Genomic DNA, 15,404 nt, shown 5'->3' with positions numbered 1-15,404 from the left:
TCAGGATTATTGGTTGGCTAGTGACAGGGAAAGTAGGACAACCAAACCTCTTGAAAGATATGGTCATGCAGATCTGATCTCTTATGATTTAATAGTTGGAAAGGAGATTGAAGATTAGGAGGAACCTCATTCCTATGATGAGACCATAAGTAGCAAGGACAATTCAAAATGGATTGAAGCTATGGAAGAAAAAATGGCTTCTTTAGAACATAATCAAACCTGGACACTTGTGGATTATCCTAAAGGGCAGTTAATTGTTGGATGCAGATGGCTATTCAAGAGGAAAGAAGGTGTTGAAGGAGTTCAAAGTGCAAGGTTCAAAGCTAGGCTAGTAGCTCGTGGGTTTACTCAAAAGGAAGGAGTAGATTTTGCAGAAATGTTAACATCTATGGTAAAGCATAGTTCAATAAGAGTTCTTCTTGCTATGGTAGTTCATTTTGATATAGAGCTTAAGCAGATGGATGTCAAAACAGTTTTTTTTGCATGGAAAGCTAGATGAGACCATTTAATGAAGCAACCTACTGGTTTTGTCAAAAAGGGTGATGAACAAAAGGTATGTTTGTTTAATCGGTCCTTATATGGTCTTAAACAGTCTCCTAGGATGTGGTATAGGCGTTTTGATGATTATATGATTAAAATTGGATTCTCTAGGAGTGCTTATGATTGTTGTGTGTACTGAAAATGTCACAAGAATGGGAAACCAATTTACTTGTTACTCTATGTTGATGATATGTTATTGGACAGCCAAAGCATGATTAAAATTGCTAGAGTTAAGAGATTGTTAAATCTAGAGTTTGAGATGAAAGATCTTGGACATGCTAAGAAGATTCTTGGTATAGAAATAACCATGAATAAGAAGGAAAAAGTGTTGTACCTATCTCAGGTATAGTACCTCGAAAAGGTCTTGGAAAGATTCAATTTAAAGGGAGCAAAGTCACTTACCACTCCCCTAGCACAACACTTTAAGTTGTCTGAGGAACAAGAATCAAAGTTTGATGAAGACATAGCCTATATGCAGAAAGTGTCATATGCTAGTGTTGTTGGAAGTATCATGTACTCCATGGTTTGTTATACGCCAGATTTGTCATACTCTATGAGTGTGGTAAGCAGATTTATGGCAAATCCAGACAAAAGGCATTGGGAGGCTGCTAAATGGGTTTTGAGGTACATATCTGAGACCATTGATGTTGGACTGAAATATGTTAATCAAGGTGAAGTTCCTATTACTGAAGGATATGTGGTTATGCTTTCAAGGTGTTTGGAAACTTAGTCAGTTTGAGGGCTAATTTGCAATCAATAGTGGCCTTATCCACTACTGAAGTTGAATACATAGTAACTAGTGAAGCTTTAAAGGAAGCACTATGGTTAAGAGGCTTGATTTCAAAACTACTTCAAGTGAAAGAGCCATAAATCACTGTAGTACACTATGATAGTCAAAGTGCAGTGAGTTTGAACAAAAACCAAGTGTATCATAACAAAACAAAGCATGTGAATGTCAAGTATCACTTCATTCAAGATATGATCAATAGTAAAGCTATTGCTATTAAGAAGATATCTACTAGTGAGAATGTTGCAAACATGCTCACAAAAGTTTTACCCTATGAGAAGTTCAACTATTGTTTAGTTGAATATTACTTTTCTAACTAAGCATTAGATCAAGATGAAGATTGTTGTATGTGGTCTAATATTAGTTGGTTAGTTGGGAGGTTAGCTAGCAGCCTTAGGTATTTTTCTATTATTTTGTTAAAAACATGCTATCACAGGTATATAAGTTTTATTTTTTTATTAATAAAAGAACACAACTCCATTTTGTTTCCAATTTTCTGTTTTCACAACAAATTCTTGTTCTTCATTCATAACAGTTAGTTGACAATTATAAAGTCAATCAGTTTTGGATTTTAGCTGGCCTTTGGACTCACATCGATTGCAAAATTCATGCAGCCATAGACATAAAAGATTTGTTTTTTACTATTCTGGAAAATGTTAATAATGATCTGAAATGCAGAATTTCTATTGTCTTGTGGTCAATTTGGAAAGCTAGAAATGACAAAGTGTGGAAGGAGATTGATATTCCACCATCAATATCACTCTCTTTTTCGAAACATTTCTTCTCATAATGGAGCTTTGCAAGAAACATGCACATGCTGAGAAATACACCTTCATAAGAACCTCCCTTACGTGATTTGCAATGGCAACCTCCAGCTCAAGGATATCTCAAATGCAACATATTGATGTTGCAATTTTCCTAGATATTCACGCATTTGGCATAGGAATCTGCATCAGAGGGGATCAAGGTAATTTTGATGAACTTCACCTGGATCGATGAACTTCACCTCCAAAATGTTATTCTCGAGTCTGATAGCAAGATGGTAGTAGATGCATGCAAAAATACAGCAAAAGGAAATTTTGATTTCAATGTTGTAATAGCTAAATGTAGAACTTCCCTTTTTAATATCTCAAACTACACAGGGTGAGTTTTTTAAGGAAACAAGCTAACCTTGTGGCTCATTCCTTGGCTAGGACATCAAGACTTTATTCTTGTAACCACATTTTTTATATTATTTGTATTCAAATTCGGATTATCAATGAAATGCCTTTAACTGTGCTTTAAAAAAAAAAAAAGCAATACAGGATAATGCTCTAATCCAGCATATGAAAAAGAGAAGAAAAAAAATGTGAGATGCTTTAAATGGGTTATCCACAGTACTTAGACAAAAGTCTAATAAGTCAGCAAACAGCTGGAGAAAACTATACAATCATGCTTGGATCTGTGATCTACTGATCTATCACCATTTTCTTCTCAATAATTGGAACCTTCCATCCGAATGAAAATAAATTCGTTTATGATAGTGCACGGTCGGTGTTATTAGCCTTTTGAGCTGGAAAATACAAATTCTGACCCCACACCATGTGTATTGGCAAATATTTTTATTATCACATATGGCTTCCACATTAGCTTACATTTTTAGAATTAAGATATTATCATAACATTCTCAATGGTCCCCTTTGTAAACTTAAGGGTGAAAAGCAATAATGGAAAACAAGATCTGTCGCCAAAATTGTAGGGTAAAAGTAGCACACCATAAAGGTTTGAACAGAAATTTAATTTCTAATTTATCCTAATTAATTAACGATGCATACAAAAATTCATTTTCCCTCGTGAGATATTACACAACATATTCCTTTAATCTTCTTACAAAATAATGCAGCAAATTAATAGAATTATATAATTTCTCAAAAGTACTAGCTAGATAGTACTGCGAGTTGTGTTATAATAATTGAATTTTCATTCACTCACGTTAACTAAAAAAAGTACTTAGCGTCTAAAAGATGTAGATATATCTATAATAAGATAACTTGAAACTTACATTGGGTTGAAAGGAATTGTATTCAACCTTACTGAAACAGCAAAAAAAAAAAAAAACCTGCGGTTATCTTCCATTATTTTGTCAATGGGATCTATTGAAAGTCTATGTAGGGGTATATATATATATATATATATATATATATATATATATATATATATATATATATATATATATATATATATATATATATATATTATTTTTTGGGTACAATTAATATTATTTTTTAAAAAATTAGTAGATTCGATTCTTATAATTAAGTAAAATTTTAATTACAAAGTGTGAGTCAGGTGTTCCTTTATATTTCTCATTATTTTTATTAGTTTTTTTATTTCTGTTAACGATTCTTTTTTCTATTCCTATTAGATTTTCTTTTTCTTTTATTATGGTTCCTGTATTCTAGAACAAATAAAAAGCATATCCTATCATATCCTATTATGTTCCTATACAAAAATTATATTCCATCATATCTTATTAGGTTCCTATACAAAAATTATATCCTTTTTCTGTCAGGTTTCCTTTTTTTTTTTTAACTTTCCTATTATGTTCTTATATAATAATCATATCTTATCATATCCTATTTAAGTTAAAATCATATCCTTTTTCTATCATGTTTTTTTTTTTTTTTAACTTTCCTATTACCTTCCTAACCAAACAAAAATCATATCTTTTTCATTTCAAGCTTTTTGGTAGAGGTAATCAATATTCTGTGTTTAACCTATTATAGAAGGTGTGTTATTTATTTTTATTTTTTTGGTACCTATTTCCACCCCTATCTATCAGTTAAGCTCTATGCAAAATAATAATAATAATAATAATAATAATAATAATAATAATAATAATAATACTTTTTTTAAAAAAATCTTATTATCTTGTGATTAAAAAGACTAGCCTCAACTCAAATATGTGAAGCTACTTTTTTAATAATCTTTTTTCATAACAATAATAATCTTTTCTTCGTATGTGAATTTTACTATTAAATTTAAGATTATATTTGGAGAATTTTATTCATTTTATTTTAAAAAATGCACTTTATAAACACGATCTGTGTATCCTATCCATCAATTTATAGATTAAATGACACTGCATATTCTCTTAAATTTTTCAACTATGTAAAAACTAAATATTCATTTTTAATATAAGTATTTTATTATAGTTTCTTTTTTACTGATGCACTTGATATATATATAAAAAATAATATATTTAGGCTAAGCAAACAAAAGATATTTTCGTAAAAAAGGTATTTAATATGTATGGTTGAAAAATTAATTTATTCGTTGAAACAACTGACAATCAACGGCTTTCATTAATTACTTTTTAAAAATTTAAAATTTAATGCTTACTTGTACAGCTAGTTTATCACTTTTTAAAAATTTAATAATATACACCAGTTCTTCGCATATGGTTAAAGCTTGATTCACAATAGAGAAATGATACTTGGAATTGGATAATAAATTATACAACAAATTTTACAATTAATGAAAAAAAAGGTGACAGGTTTGAAATGTAATAATAATAATAATATACAAATTGTTATAAGAATTATTATATGTATATCTCTTTAAAAAAACGGGATAAACTAGTTAAAAATTAAAATTTTAAAATTGATAAGTTAATTAATTAAATTAAATTAAATTATAATAAAAACTGTTAAATTAATTAATAAATATAAAATAACGTACAAAAATATATTTAATTACTTAATTATAATTTAAATGTGGTAATTATATATATATATATATATATATATATATATATATATTGAAATAATTATGGCTTTATATTTTATTTATTTTAAATAACTTATTGTCTTAAAAATTAGAAGAACCTCTTTTTAATTCTATTCTTATCTCTAAATTTTAAATTTATATTAAATAAAAATGAGATAATGTAATATATATGTTATAATATTGTGAATTTGTATTATAAAGAAATCATATTTGATGACAACATAAAATTAATTTTATTTAATATGAAAAAGTTAAAGGTAAATTATGATGAAATAACAAGGACAAAATGACATCAAAATTTATAAAACTATTCTCAATATATTTTATCCATAATTATCAATACATTTTATAGTCAATTTTAACAAAAAAAATTATTTATTGATTTTTAATTAATACAAATAATATTTAACATTCTTTTTTTATTTGTAAATATTTTAAAAAATTGTACTTGAAAGAGAAATGTGGGATCACAACGCCGCTTTGAGCAGTGTGTGCATCAGCGTACTTTGTTCTTTTACCGTTTGCCAGCTCAGCTCGACATCTGTTGCAAAGGTGAAGCCTTTATCATCACTTCACATACCCACCACATTCACATAAACGCTCCCTTTCCCTTTTCCTTCCTTTGGGTTGTGTTTTGTGTTTTGTTTTGTGTGTTTTGTGTTGGGTTGGATTGGATTGGATTGTGTTGTGTTGTGTTGTGTTGGGTTGTGTGTTCCATCCAACTCCAACTAGTCTGAGATTCTTTTCCCCTTGGCTGCATTGCACTTTGCACCCCAAAAAGTGAAGGGAAGGGAAAGGAAGAGAGGCCTAAACTAAACACCCCAAAAAAATGGAGAGAGCTCTCACTAAAGTTAGCAGCATGAAGGTGGGGTTGGGGAGCTCATGGATCACCAAGAAGGCCAAGGAGGAGTTCTCTAACATCTCTGAAGACTTCTCTGTGAGTATATTGTTACCTTTTTTGGGTTTTCTTGCATTGCTTTTTTTCTTCTTAATCTTATTTAATTTGGCTTGGTTCTTAGCATTGTTACCTTTTGGAGTTTGTGAGATCTGAAATAGAAAGCTTTGCATATTGATGTTTCTACATTTTAGGGTGATGGACTTATTTCCATGATGTAAAGGGCAGGACATTGCTTGATTCCGGATTAAAAATTGTTGCTTTGCTTGTCTGTGTAAAATGGGGATATGCTTTTCCTTTTGACTTTATCTTAAGAAATTTTCAGGGGTTTGGGCTTTGTGTAATTTCTGTTAAGACTATTTCCTGTGTGCTTTGGTTGAAGGAGAGGGAAGGGGAAATGTGTGAAAGGGTATAGATTGAACATGGGGAATGAAGGAGACTGAATGATTGCCAGATGCCTCTTTCTTAAAGTGTTTTTAGTTTTTCATCATGATTCTCTTCCAGTTCCTTCCAGATAGTGAAATGACATGGTTTGCTTTTGCTTAATAGGAGGAAAAGATAAGTTTAGATATGATTCACTAAAAAAAAAGATAGGTTTAGATATCGTAGATCACATGGAACATTCTGGAGCCATTTGGACCATGTGGTGTATCATACTGGCTTGGTTGTTTTTTGTATTTTGTTTGGTCTGGAAGAGTGCCTTCATTCAATTGGAATGGCACAAAATTTTTAAAATTGGCACTTATTTTATTACTTAAATTGGTAATTGATGTAGCATTGTCATTAATTCAGTTGTGCATGTATGTTTTGTGTGACTTGTAAGGCCATAATGGTAATCCTTGAATTTTACATCAATCAAGAAGTTGCATTAATGAAATTGATAAGCTTGAACTATATTGTATAGATTTATGTTCTTTAAATTGAATGAAAAGATGGGAATTAGTTTCAGTTCAGTAAGATTTTACAAATTGTTTGTATTGACACATAAAGCTGGATAAAGTTTTACTATTTATAATTATAAAAAGAAAAACTTTTCCAGCGGATAAATCCTGTTTGGTGTATAGACTTTTAGATTTACTGAGGAGTTTGATGCCACTGCCTTGATTTTGCTGAAGAAAAAATGGTGATCTTTTGCAGACTTTCTCAAATACCGTTGAAGAAAAGGCAAAATGGATCTTCAACAAATTGAAAGGTATGTGTGTTTTGACCCTCAAAGAGATGTTTATGGTTGACATTTTTAAATCTCATGCTTTCCAACGTGATCACCTTGCATTGTTTTAATAAACGGTTACATAGCACCATGGTAAACTAGGATAAATATGCACCAAATGAATAAATCAGTTAGCTGAATAGCAATCCAGTCCTTGTGTTAGTTGTGTTTTCATGAATGCTAACTGACGATAATAAGTTTTCCATGTGGCACCACCTTCACCTTTGGCCCCTTTTCTCACCCGAATTGAAATTTTATTTGTCATTCTGCACCTTTGAGTTCCCTCTTTTGTCTTCTCCAACCCAGCTGTTTTCTTCATATTTTACATTGCATAGTATAACATTCATTCCATGGTTTTGAGACTAATTTATTCTACAATACTACAAGTTGCATAATTGTGGCAAGTTGTCACCACAGTCTACACATGAAAATTACAAGTGAAGAAAATTATTATTTCAAAGGTATAGATTCCACCAACAACTTTGGTATCCATACAGCTTATGGCATTGTAGACTCATCCATATTCTAATTTTCATTGTTGGGGGTAGTCAGCTTCACCCCCAACAAAATCTTGTAGCAGCTATCTGTTATGGCATCAATATCATATCTATTTAGGTATGCTGACCTATTTATAAACCACTGAATTAACTAATAATCACTGTCTTTCATTCTCTCCCTCTTCTCTGTCAATGCTTTCCCTCAGGCAAGCCGCAGAAAAGCCTACCGGATCTCCTCCGAGAGTACAATTTACCGCCAGGGCTATTTCCACAGAACATAATCTGTTACGAGTTTGATGAAACCAAGGGTAAGCTGATTGTCTACTTGCCATCTACATGTGAGGTCAGCTTCAAGGACTCTTCTGTGCTGAGATACGCAACTCGAGTCAAAGGGGTTCTCACCAGGGGAAAACTTTCAGCCATAGATGGAATGAAAACAAAGGTTCTTGTGTGGGTTAAGGTGACAAACGTGGCAGTTGAAGGTTACAAGTCTGACAAGTTGTGGTTTACTGCTGGTGTTAAGAAGTCAAGGACAAAGGATGCATATGATACACCTCGTGATGCTGTCAGAGTATCAGAATTCTGAGTTTACAAAATGCTGGTTATTATGTCATTACTAGTATTGATATGGAATAGATAGTCTACGTTGTTGGAAATGGTACACACAATAGCTGTACAAGTTAGGATCCTCTTCTCTATATTATCTATTAATATTGGATGTATTCCTGTTTTGATCATTCATTGTCTCATTGAACATGATTAATTTGGCAAGATCAAATGGAACTCTAATGATGCCAAACAAATTGAATCAATGTATTCTTTTGCCCCTATGTTTAATGTGGAGAATTAATGATTCGGAGGCCCTGTTTGATGAGCAGTGGTTTAAGAAGTTTAGTTTAGTTTTGGTTAAATGATCATTTTTGTCTTTTATTTTTTGGTGTTTTTTTTAATTTAGTTCTTCATCTTTTAAGTACATGTAAAAGTTAGAAATACGCAAGGAACAATACTTGATTTGATTGTTGTTGCTGCATGCATCAAATTAAGAATGAACTTTCATATGTAGTACTTCATAAATTAAGATATCAGATCGATTAAGAATGTTTTAAATCTCGGATAGCGCCACGTAGTGGTTGTCTCCAAAAATGCTATAGCGTATAGGGTGATAGTAATTATTTTGACATTTTTTATAATTTATATAAGGTTTAAATATATTTTGTCTATATAATTTAGCGTTTTTGTTCTTGTAAGAAAAATTATTTTAGTTCTTATAAAATGTATTTATTTTAATTTTTGTCCTTAAAGTATTTAATTAGCGCTTTAAACAGTAAAAAAAATATTTTAAACAGTACAAAAATGTTACTTAAAGGGCTTTAAGAATGAAGAACAAAAAAAAAACATATTTTGCATGAAATTGAAAAACGGAAAAATAGAATTGGATGGACAAAAACGAAAAAAATCTTAAATTGCATCGAAAAATATATTTAAACATTATATAATGAATACTATATACATATAAGTTCTAAAAAATGATAAAATATACTTAATTAATGACATTCATTTAAGTCAAAGGTGTCTTAAGCAAAACATGCAAGTAAATACCAACAAATGTAAAATACAAGCTTCCTACATAGTAATTATCAATCATTAAATATCATCATCTTTTAAATCCAATTCTTATTTATCATATTCACTATTATTACATTTATAGATTTTATTTCTGGCAATTAAAATCTCAAAAATAACCCTCCAAGAAAGACCTGGCGTCTTTGTTCTTAAGATATTTTAGGAATCAACACACGGCGCCACTACAACGCCCGTTACGGCCACTCTTTGGCCTGCTATGGCCGCTATACTAAATTGCTCCGCACCGGTGTAAGACATAATCAATTATGTTGGTTTTACAAGGGTTCAAAACCCCTAGAAAATGCAATCTGTTGCTTTTATTTTTATTTTTCTCTTCTCTAATTCTTCTTATTTCTCTTCAATCAAACAATCTCTATTTCCACCATATATCTCTTCTTTTCTCAATTATTCACTTATATTCCCTCTCTTTCTTTGCTCACAATTCGCAACCAATCACATCATAAATCTTTCAAATACAATATGTCACGACATTTTTCTTGTGAAGAATTTGTTTTAAAGTTAATTTATTAAAAATATAAAATAACCACTAAAGCTATATTTTATATTCAATCTTCCCAGGAGATAAACTTTAAATCTTTGATAAAGTAATTTAAATCATTAATAAGTTAATTTGATGATAAAAATTAAAGAATTAATGTAGTAACTTTGAAGTGGTTGGAAGAGTAAGTAGAGTTAACTCTCAAATTAACTATGGCTAAAGATAAGACTGTTTGAGGCGATACAGGGAAATAACTCGAATGCAGGATTGATAGGGTATGAAATACCAGAATGTGAAGACAATGCAAAATTTTAACGTTCCTTGGGTTTTATGATAACAAATTCAGATTTATTTGCCATCCTCGGAGGATAAAAGTTTACAATATGAACAATAGTTCAGTTCCAACAATGATGGAACTAGATGCACCTAATCCATTTGTTTTTGAATTATATCACAATTTCAAATAAATTTCATACAGCTCAATGGGTCCGGGATATGTGGACATTATTTACCATACTAAATACAAAAGGGCAAATTTTTTATCGGCTCAAAAATTGCTAGAATTGTTACTACAATAAATTAATCTATAGCTTCAACTTCTTACTACTATCTACTAAGAAACTGTATTTGAAGCTCCAAGAATCTCGTATAAGGATAGAACATTTTCAATAGTCAATAGACCAATAATGCACCATTCCAAGAAATCTGATTTCCTGTTCTGGAGAACTTCTTGGAGAAAATGAATATTGTGCTGCAAACAACCAAATCGATGAAATAAGCCTTAATTGGACAACATCATTTGAAGATACTGACCAACCTCAACTACTAAGTTAAATATGTAGGGGAAAATGGTGTGCATCTAGCAGAAGAATTGTTCATAAAATTAAGCACACATTATTGAGTTCAGATGGGCTCAGATTCAAACAAATTTTTCAATTGCATTGTTTAGATGAAATGACTAATACTTATGGAGGGGCTCAAGCTCAAATACCTCAACGAATTTCAATTTGAAATCCAGGTTTCCAAAGCGTTGTGCAACTTCATACTCCTCCCTAAGATACTCATATATTTGAGCATACTTTGCATCCCTCCAAGCAATTTCTGATCTAATTAATCCACAATAAAAAAACATTAACCAAATTTTCTCACTATTCTCTAGGATGAAATGAATCTAAAAATCAAATATTTGAAATCTTTAGGGATACTAGAATCTTAAATTTTCAATATATTCTTACATCATTGCCGTATGCATATTTCTCTAAAACAGGGATAAAATACCTCTCAAAGAGACCAACTTTAAGAATCACATCGGCCAAATTTGAGTTAGCCTTCCCAACTAGCTGAAGTAGCTTCTTCTTATCCATAGTGAAGGTTCCAGTTTTCTCCATTCCGCGATTTATGCCAGCAAACTCTTCAACTAAACCATCAACCTGATAATGAGAGAGAGCAAATGCCAAAAAGTCAATGGCTTCTTTTAAAATAAAAATTAACGGCTTCAGTTTAAGGGTTGTCTTTTTCCTTCAGGGTAACAAATGGCCAAGAAAGTACTGGAAAGAAGATGACATTTGGCACATATTAACCTGTGAGACAAAATAATCCAGAGCTATGCTTTGTCCCAATACACTTCCAATTATACGGATACCATCAGTATCCAACGATTTCAGAACTATGTAGTCTGGACCTCCTTGCATGTCCTCAACTTGCAGTGGCTTCTCCTTTATCGCATAATCTAATCACACAGAACATGTTACATATACGCAACAGGATTCAGAAGCACTATATGATTAATTAGTTTCTTTGAAGAAATATACCATCTTTCCTCATATCTTGAAGTAAACCAGATGCATGCTTCTTAACTAATTCCAGGTAGCTTTCCACTTCATGATCCTCGATATTAAACAAAACAGCTGACCCATACTGATAAACAACCATGTAACGACTGTTGCTTGCTTTCACATGAAACCCATGTCCCTGAATCAAATGCCTAAAGTTGTTCAGACTCTGTTGAATCAATCACGTTGTTCTATTGTATAATGAATCTATTCTATTCAAATAGATTTTCTTATTATGAACACTTGAATCTGCTTTTAACGGTTTAACCAGATAGTATTATTTTCCTTTTTGATAGAGTGCATTAATTTACTTATCAATTATCATCAAAAATGAAAATATTGCTCTTTATGATGCAGCTCAGGCTGCTCAGCACCTAACCTTCCTCCCCAAATCCAAAAGGAGAAATTAGCAGAATAACAGAATATGGAGCCAGAACTTCCTCTTATCTCACCCTTAACCTTCAAATGCACGCATAAGTTCCATGATACCATTCCATTAAAAATCGGTCCTCACTGCTCATAATCACAATCTAGTGTCTGGACACGCACACATTGCCCCAAGAGGAACATCAAGGTCTTATTGTGTTATAAACTTATAATAAACCAGGCATTGACTAAATAGAGATATTTAGGAACTATTTAGTGACTTCCTATAGAAACACAAAAGGTTCTTCTGTTCTTGAGAAATATTAATAAATCTTACATTGGAGTCCAAATTGAAGTCACAGAAACGGAGAGCAACATAGTTTGAAGACGAGCGGGAAGATGGAGGAACAACATTTCTGTGATTATCAGCCTGAATGCCCTTCAAATTTATACTGCCAAAATTATGAATCTGAGACAGCCAAATCATAGAGACCAAGAACAGGACAACAAAAAGACATGTAAGAGGAGAGGGGTTCCATTCAATTCAAACCCGTGAAATAGGGAAAAACAAAATGCATCACTAAAAAAAAAGCCCAGAAAACCTCAAAACCTATAAACCACATACAAGCATTAAAGTTACCCACTTTAATAAACTGAAGAAAAAAAACCTCCAAATTCCCAATCTAATATCATAAATGCAACAAAAATTCAATCCCCGCACAAAACAGCACAGACAGCCTTCTAAATCCAACATTAAACGTTATAACAGTAAACCATAGGATAAACAGAAACACAAAGGCTATACATTATAAACACACAAATAATTAAGCTAAGCTGCAAATTTTACACATACAAATGAATTAAAAAATAATAACATAACCATAAAACTCTAAATTCAAAATCTAAGTTTAAAGCTAAAAGTAAAAATTTTAACTCCCACTCAGCATGGTCTCCTCTTCCTAAATGGAACAGTAACGGAAGCCATAAGTAACAGCAGAGAAACGAGATTCAGAAAACGACCCATTTGCGCATTTCACAAAATAACAAAAGGGGCGAGAGAAACTAAGGAACTTGAAAAAGATAGGGTATTGGGGAGGTACCTGGTGGAGAGGAAATAAGCTTTGACGGGGATTTTGACGCAGGGGTCGAGTTCCGGGGCTCCGAACCCGATTGGATCCGGGTCGGGTATTTCAGAAGTTGCGGCGGCGAGAGAGAGGGAGCGGTAGAAGGAGGGAAAGTGGGGTTTGGAAGAAGAAGAAGTGTTTATGCGGTTATAGATCAAAGAGAGGGTTCTCCATCTTCCACCCATTCCCTGAGAGGAAGAGGAAGATAGGGTCTTCTTGTGAGGGCTATTGATTTTGCTTTGTGTTGTGTTGTGTGATTTTCTCTTCTGTTTTCTTTTTATTATTATTATGAATATTCCTAAATGGGGTCATTGGCCCCCTTATTTACCATTTTAGTTTTTCTTAAAAAATTATTTACTTAAATGGGTGGATCAATAAACAATTTATTAGAATGGATAATTTTTATCACATAGGATACATATGGCATCACTCAAACATGCTCTAACCGGAAGTGTCACCTTAATACATGCTACCATCGAGTTCATTTCCCCAAAAAACATGAATACGGGACACCACGCTATGATATTTCATCAAGTGGCGTCATGTTAGTGATTGCCACAAGAGATGCCACCTAGTAGTGCTTCACCAGTTTCATTCCAATGTTTAGAGCTTAGGGTTAAGGTGTAATCCTAATGAGGTTTTTTATTATTATTCAAAATCACTAGAATGGGTACATTTTGCATCAATTAGTAGATCCGGTAAGTTGTCAATTCAAGGACGATTTCAAATATTGTATTTAGTTGATTTTATTTGAGATTTTAGTTTAGTGATTAGGGTTATTGTTTAAGTGTTAGGGTTTAATGTGTCGGTGTTAATATTTTTAATTTTTAATATTGTATTTGGTTGATTTTATTTGAAAAGATAATAATATTTAAGTAATGTTCATGTGTTTTCTATATTTTGATCATTTATTGTATTTCCCTTTTAAAGTAAAGATATTGATTTTTGTTTTACCAAAACAAATAATGATATTATAGGTATAAAAAAAAATTGAAAATCAAAAAAACTAAAGAACAACAAAATGCATTAAAATTACAATGGACACATTGATGTCAATTCTGTGGACATTAGTCTTATTGTGGCCTTGATGCCTGCATTAGCTATATGTTTGTGTGTGTTGAGATTCTATCCAATCCATTTTGTTCCTTATGCGCATAGACTTTGGTTGACCCTTATCACGTATTTTGGATTCATCCAAAACAATAATAGGTTCACTTTTTTCAAGAATGGTTTCCTTGGAGCCAAGGGGATTCCAATTGCCCGAATAGGCTTTAATGATGTTTTTGATTTTGCACACATTGTCTACATACTGATATGGGCTGATGTGGACATGGGCACACATTGTGATGACGTAGGAGCACAGATATCTATAGGCTTCAAAAACTCCACACTCACAATAACGTTCGTTCAATAGAACAGACCTCATTTTTCCTCCTCGTTGTGTGACATGATTGAACAGCTCCTCAACATCAATTTTTGTCTTTTTGATATCGTATCTTTTAACATGATACACAGAAGCTTCAACCTGATTTTTTCTAAGGGCATCTAACAACCTCTTGCAATAGTGTCGACCAACACTGTATTTTGCTCAGGCTTGCACACCTCTTCACACAAAATAGTGAACCAATATGTTGTATGCTACCTTAACTAGGGGTGTACATAGGTTGGGTTGGGTCGGGTTTGGCTAAACCCATCACCCAACCCAATCAAAAAAAATTGGGTTAGGTTAGGTTGAATTTGAGAAATTTTCTATCAAACCCAACCCAAACCAACCCGGTCATGAATGGGTTAGGCTGGGTTGGATCAATTGGGTCACAACATTTTAAAAATTTTATTTTGCAAAATTTAAATTTGAATAAGTTATGCAAAAATTAATACAAGTTGAATAATAAGTATGTATTAGTCTCAAATGGACTTTTTTTAATTTGAATTGTTTTGTGGCTTATAACCAAAATCCTTCATGTCCATAGTCAATTTGTCCAAGACATAATATATCTCACCACTTTGAGGGTGTTTCTCATCTGAAGTACTTCACACACCTAACAATAATGATACAAAATAAAACTGAAAGCAATAACGCAATTTGTTGGACTTGGACAACCATAAGATCCAATGTTGGATAATTGCTCAAACACTGCAATGCTAGACAACCATAATGTCATGCCGCACTCCTTGCAAGTCTGTATCAATAACAAAATTCAATTAAATATGACACACATTTTACATGTTTGTTCAATATCCAATAGCTCCTCTCTCAGATAGC

The 15,404-nt window shown here is 32.1% G+C and overlaps 2 protein-coding genes across 2 annotated transcripts; one reads left to right on the top strand and one right to left on the bottom strand.

Moving 5' to 3' along the window:
• The first annotated feature begins 5,651 nt into the window (after window positions 1-5,651).
• On the top strand, window positions 5,652-8,561 carry LOC114411773 (uncharacterized protein At5g01610-like). Its single transcript, XM_028375465.1, has 3 exons — window positions 5,652-6,032; window positions 7,128-7,182; window positions 7,904-8,561. Exons 1-3 carry the CDS (start codon window positions 5,925-5,927, stop codon window positions 8,281-8,283), a joined length of 543 nt encoding a protein of 180 aa, XP_028231266.1. The 5' UTR covers window positions 5,652-5,924; the 3' UTR covers window positions 8,284-8,561.
• Window positions 8,562-10,145: 1,584 nt separating this feature from the next.
• Window positions 10,146-13,407, bottom strand: LOC114411765. The gene is made up of 7 exons (XM_028375452.1): window positions 13,118-13,407; window positions 12,355-12,469; window positions 11,631-11,790; window positions 11,400-11,548; window positions 11,098-11,249; window positions 10,811-10,925; window positions 10,146-10,570 (listed from the first exon to the last, which is right to left on the bottom strand). The coding sequence occupies exons 1-7, from the start codon at window positions 13,324-13,326 to the stop codon at window positions 10,433-10,435; spliced, it is 1,038 nt and encodes a 345-aa protein (XP_028231253.1). The 5' UTR covers window positions 13,327-13,407; the 3' UTR covers window positions 10,146-10,432.
• Window positions 13,408-15,404: the final 1,997 nt, after the last annotated feature.

This window comes from Glycine soja, chromosome 1 (assembly GCF_004193775.1).
Source record: "Glycine soja cultivar W05 chromosome 1, ASM419377v2, whole genome shotgun sequence".
NCBI classification, from domain to species: Eukaryota; Viridiplantae; Streptophyta; class Magnoliopsida; order Fabales; family Fabaceae; genus Glycine; species Glycine soja.
This window is presented reverse-complemented; position numbering and strand designations above follow the sequence as displayed.

Coding starts and splice junctions, on each gene's coding strand:
- LOC114411765 (XM_028375452.1), bottom strand. CDS start 13,326: ATGGGTGGAAGATGGAGAACCCTCTCTTTGATCTATAACCGCATAAAC. Junction 11,549..11,630: donor TCAAGATATGAGGAAAGATG/GTATATTTCTTC, acceptor CTGTGTGATTAG/ATTATGCGATAAAGGAGAAG. Junction 11,250..11,399: donor TGGATTATTTTGTCTCACAG/GTTAATATGTGC, acceptor TCTCATTATCAG/GTTGATGGTTTAGTTGAAGA.
- LOC114411773 (XM_028375465.1), top strand. CDS start 5,925: ATGGAGAGAGCTCTCACTAAAGTTAGCAGCATGAAGGTGGGGTTGGGG. Junction 6,033..7,127: donor ACATCTCTGAAGACTTCTCT/GTGAGTATATTG, acceptor GATCTTTTGCAG/ACTTTCTCAAATACCGTTGA. Junction 7,183..7,903: donor GATCTTCAACAAATTGAAAG/GTATGTGTGTTT, acceptor GCTTTCCCTCAG/GCAAGCCGCAGAAAAGCCTA.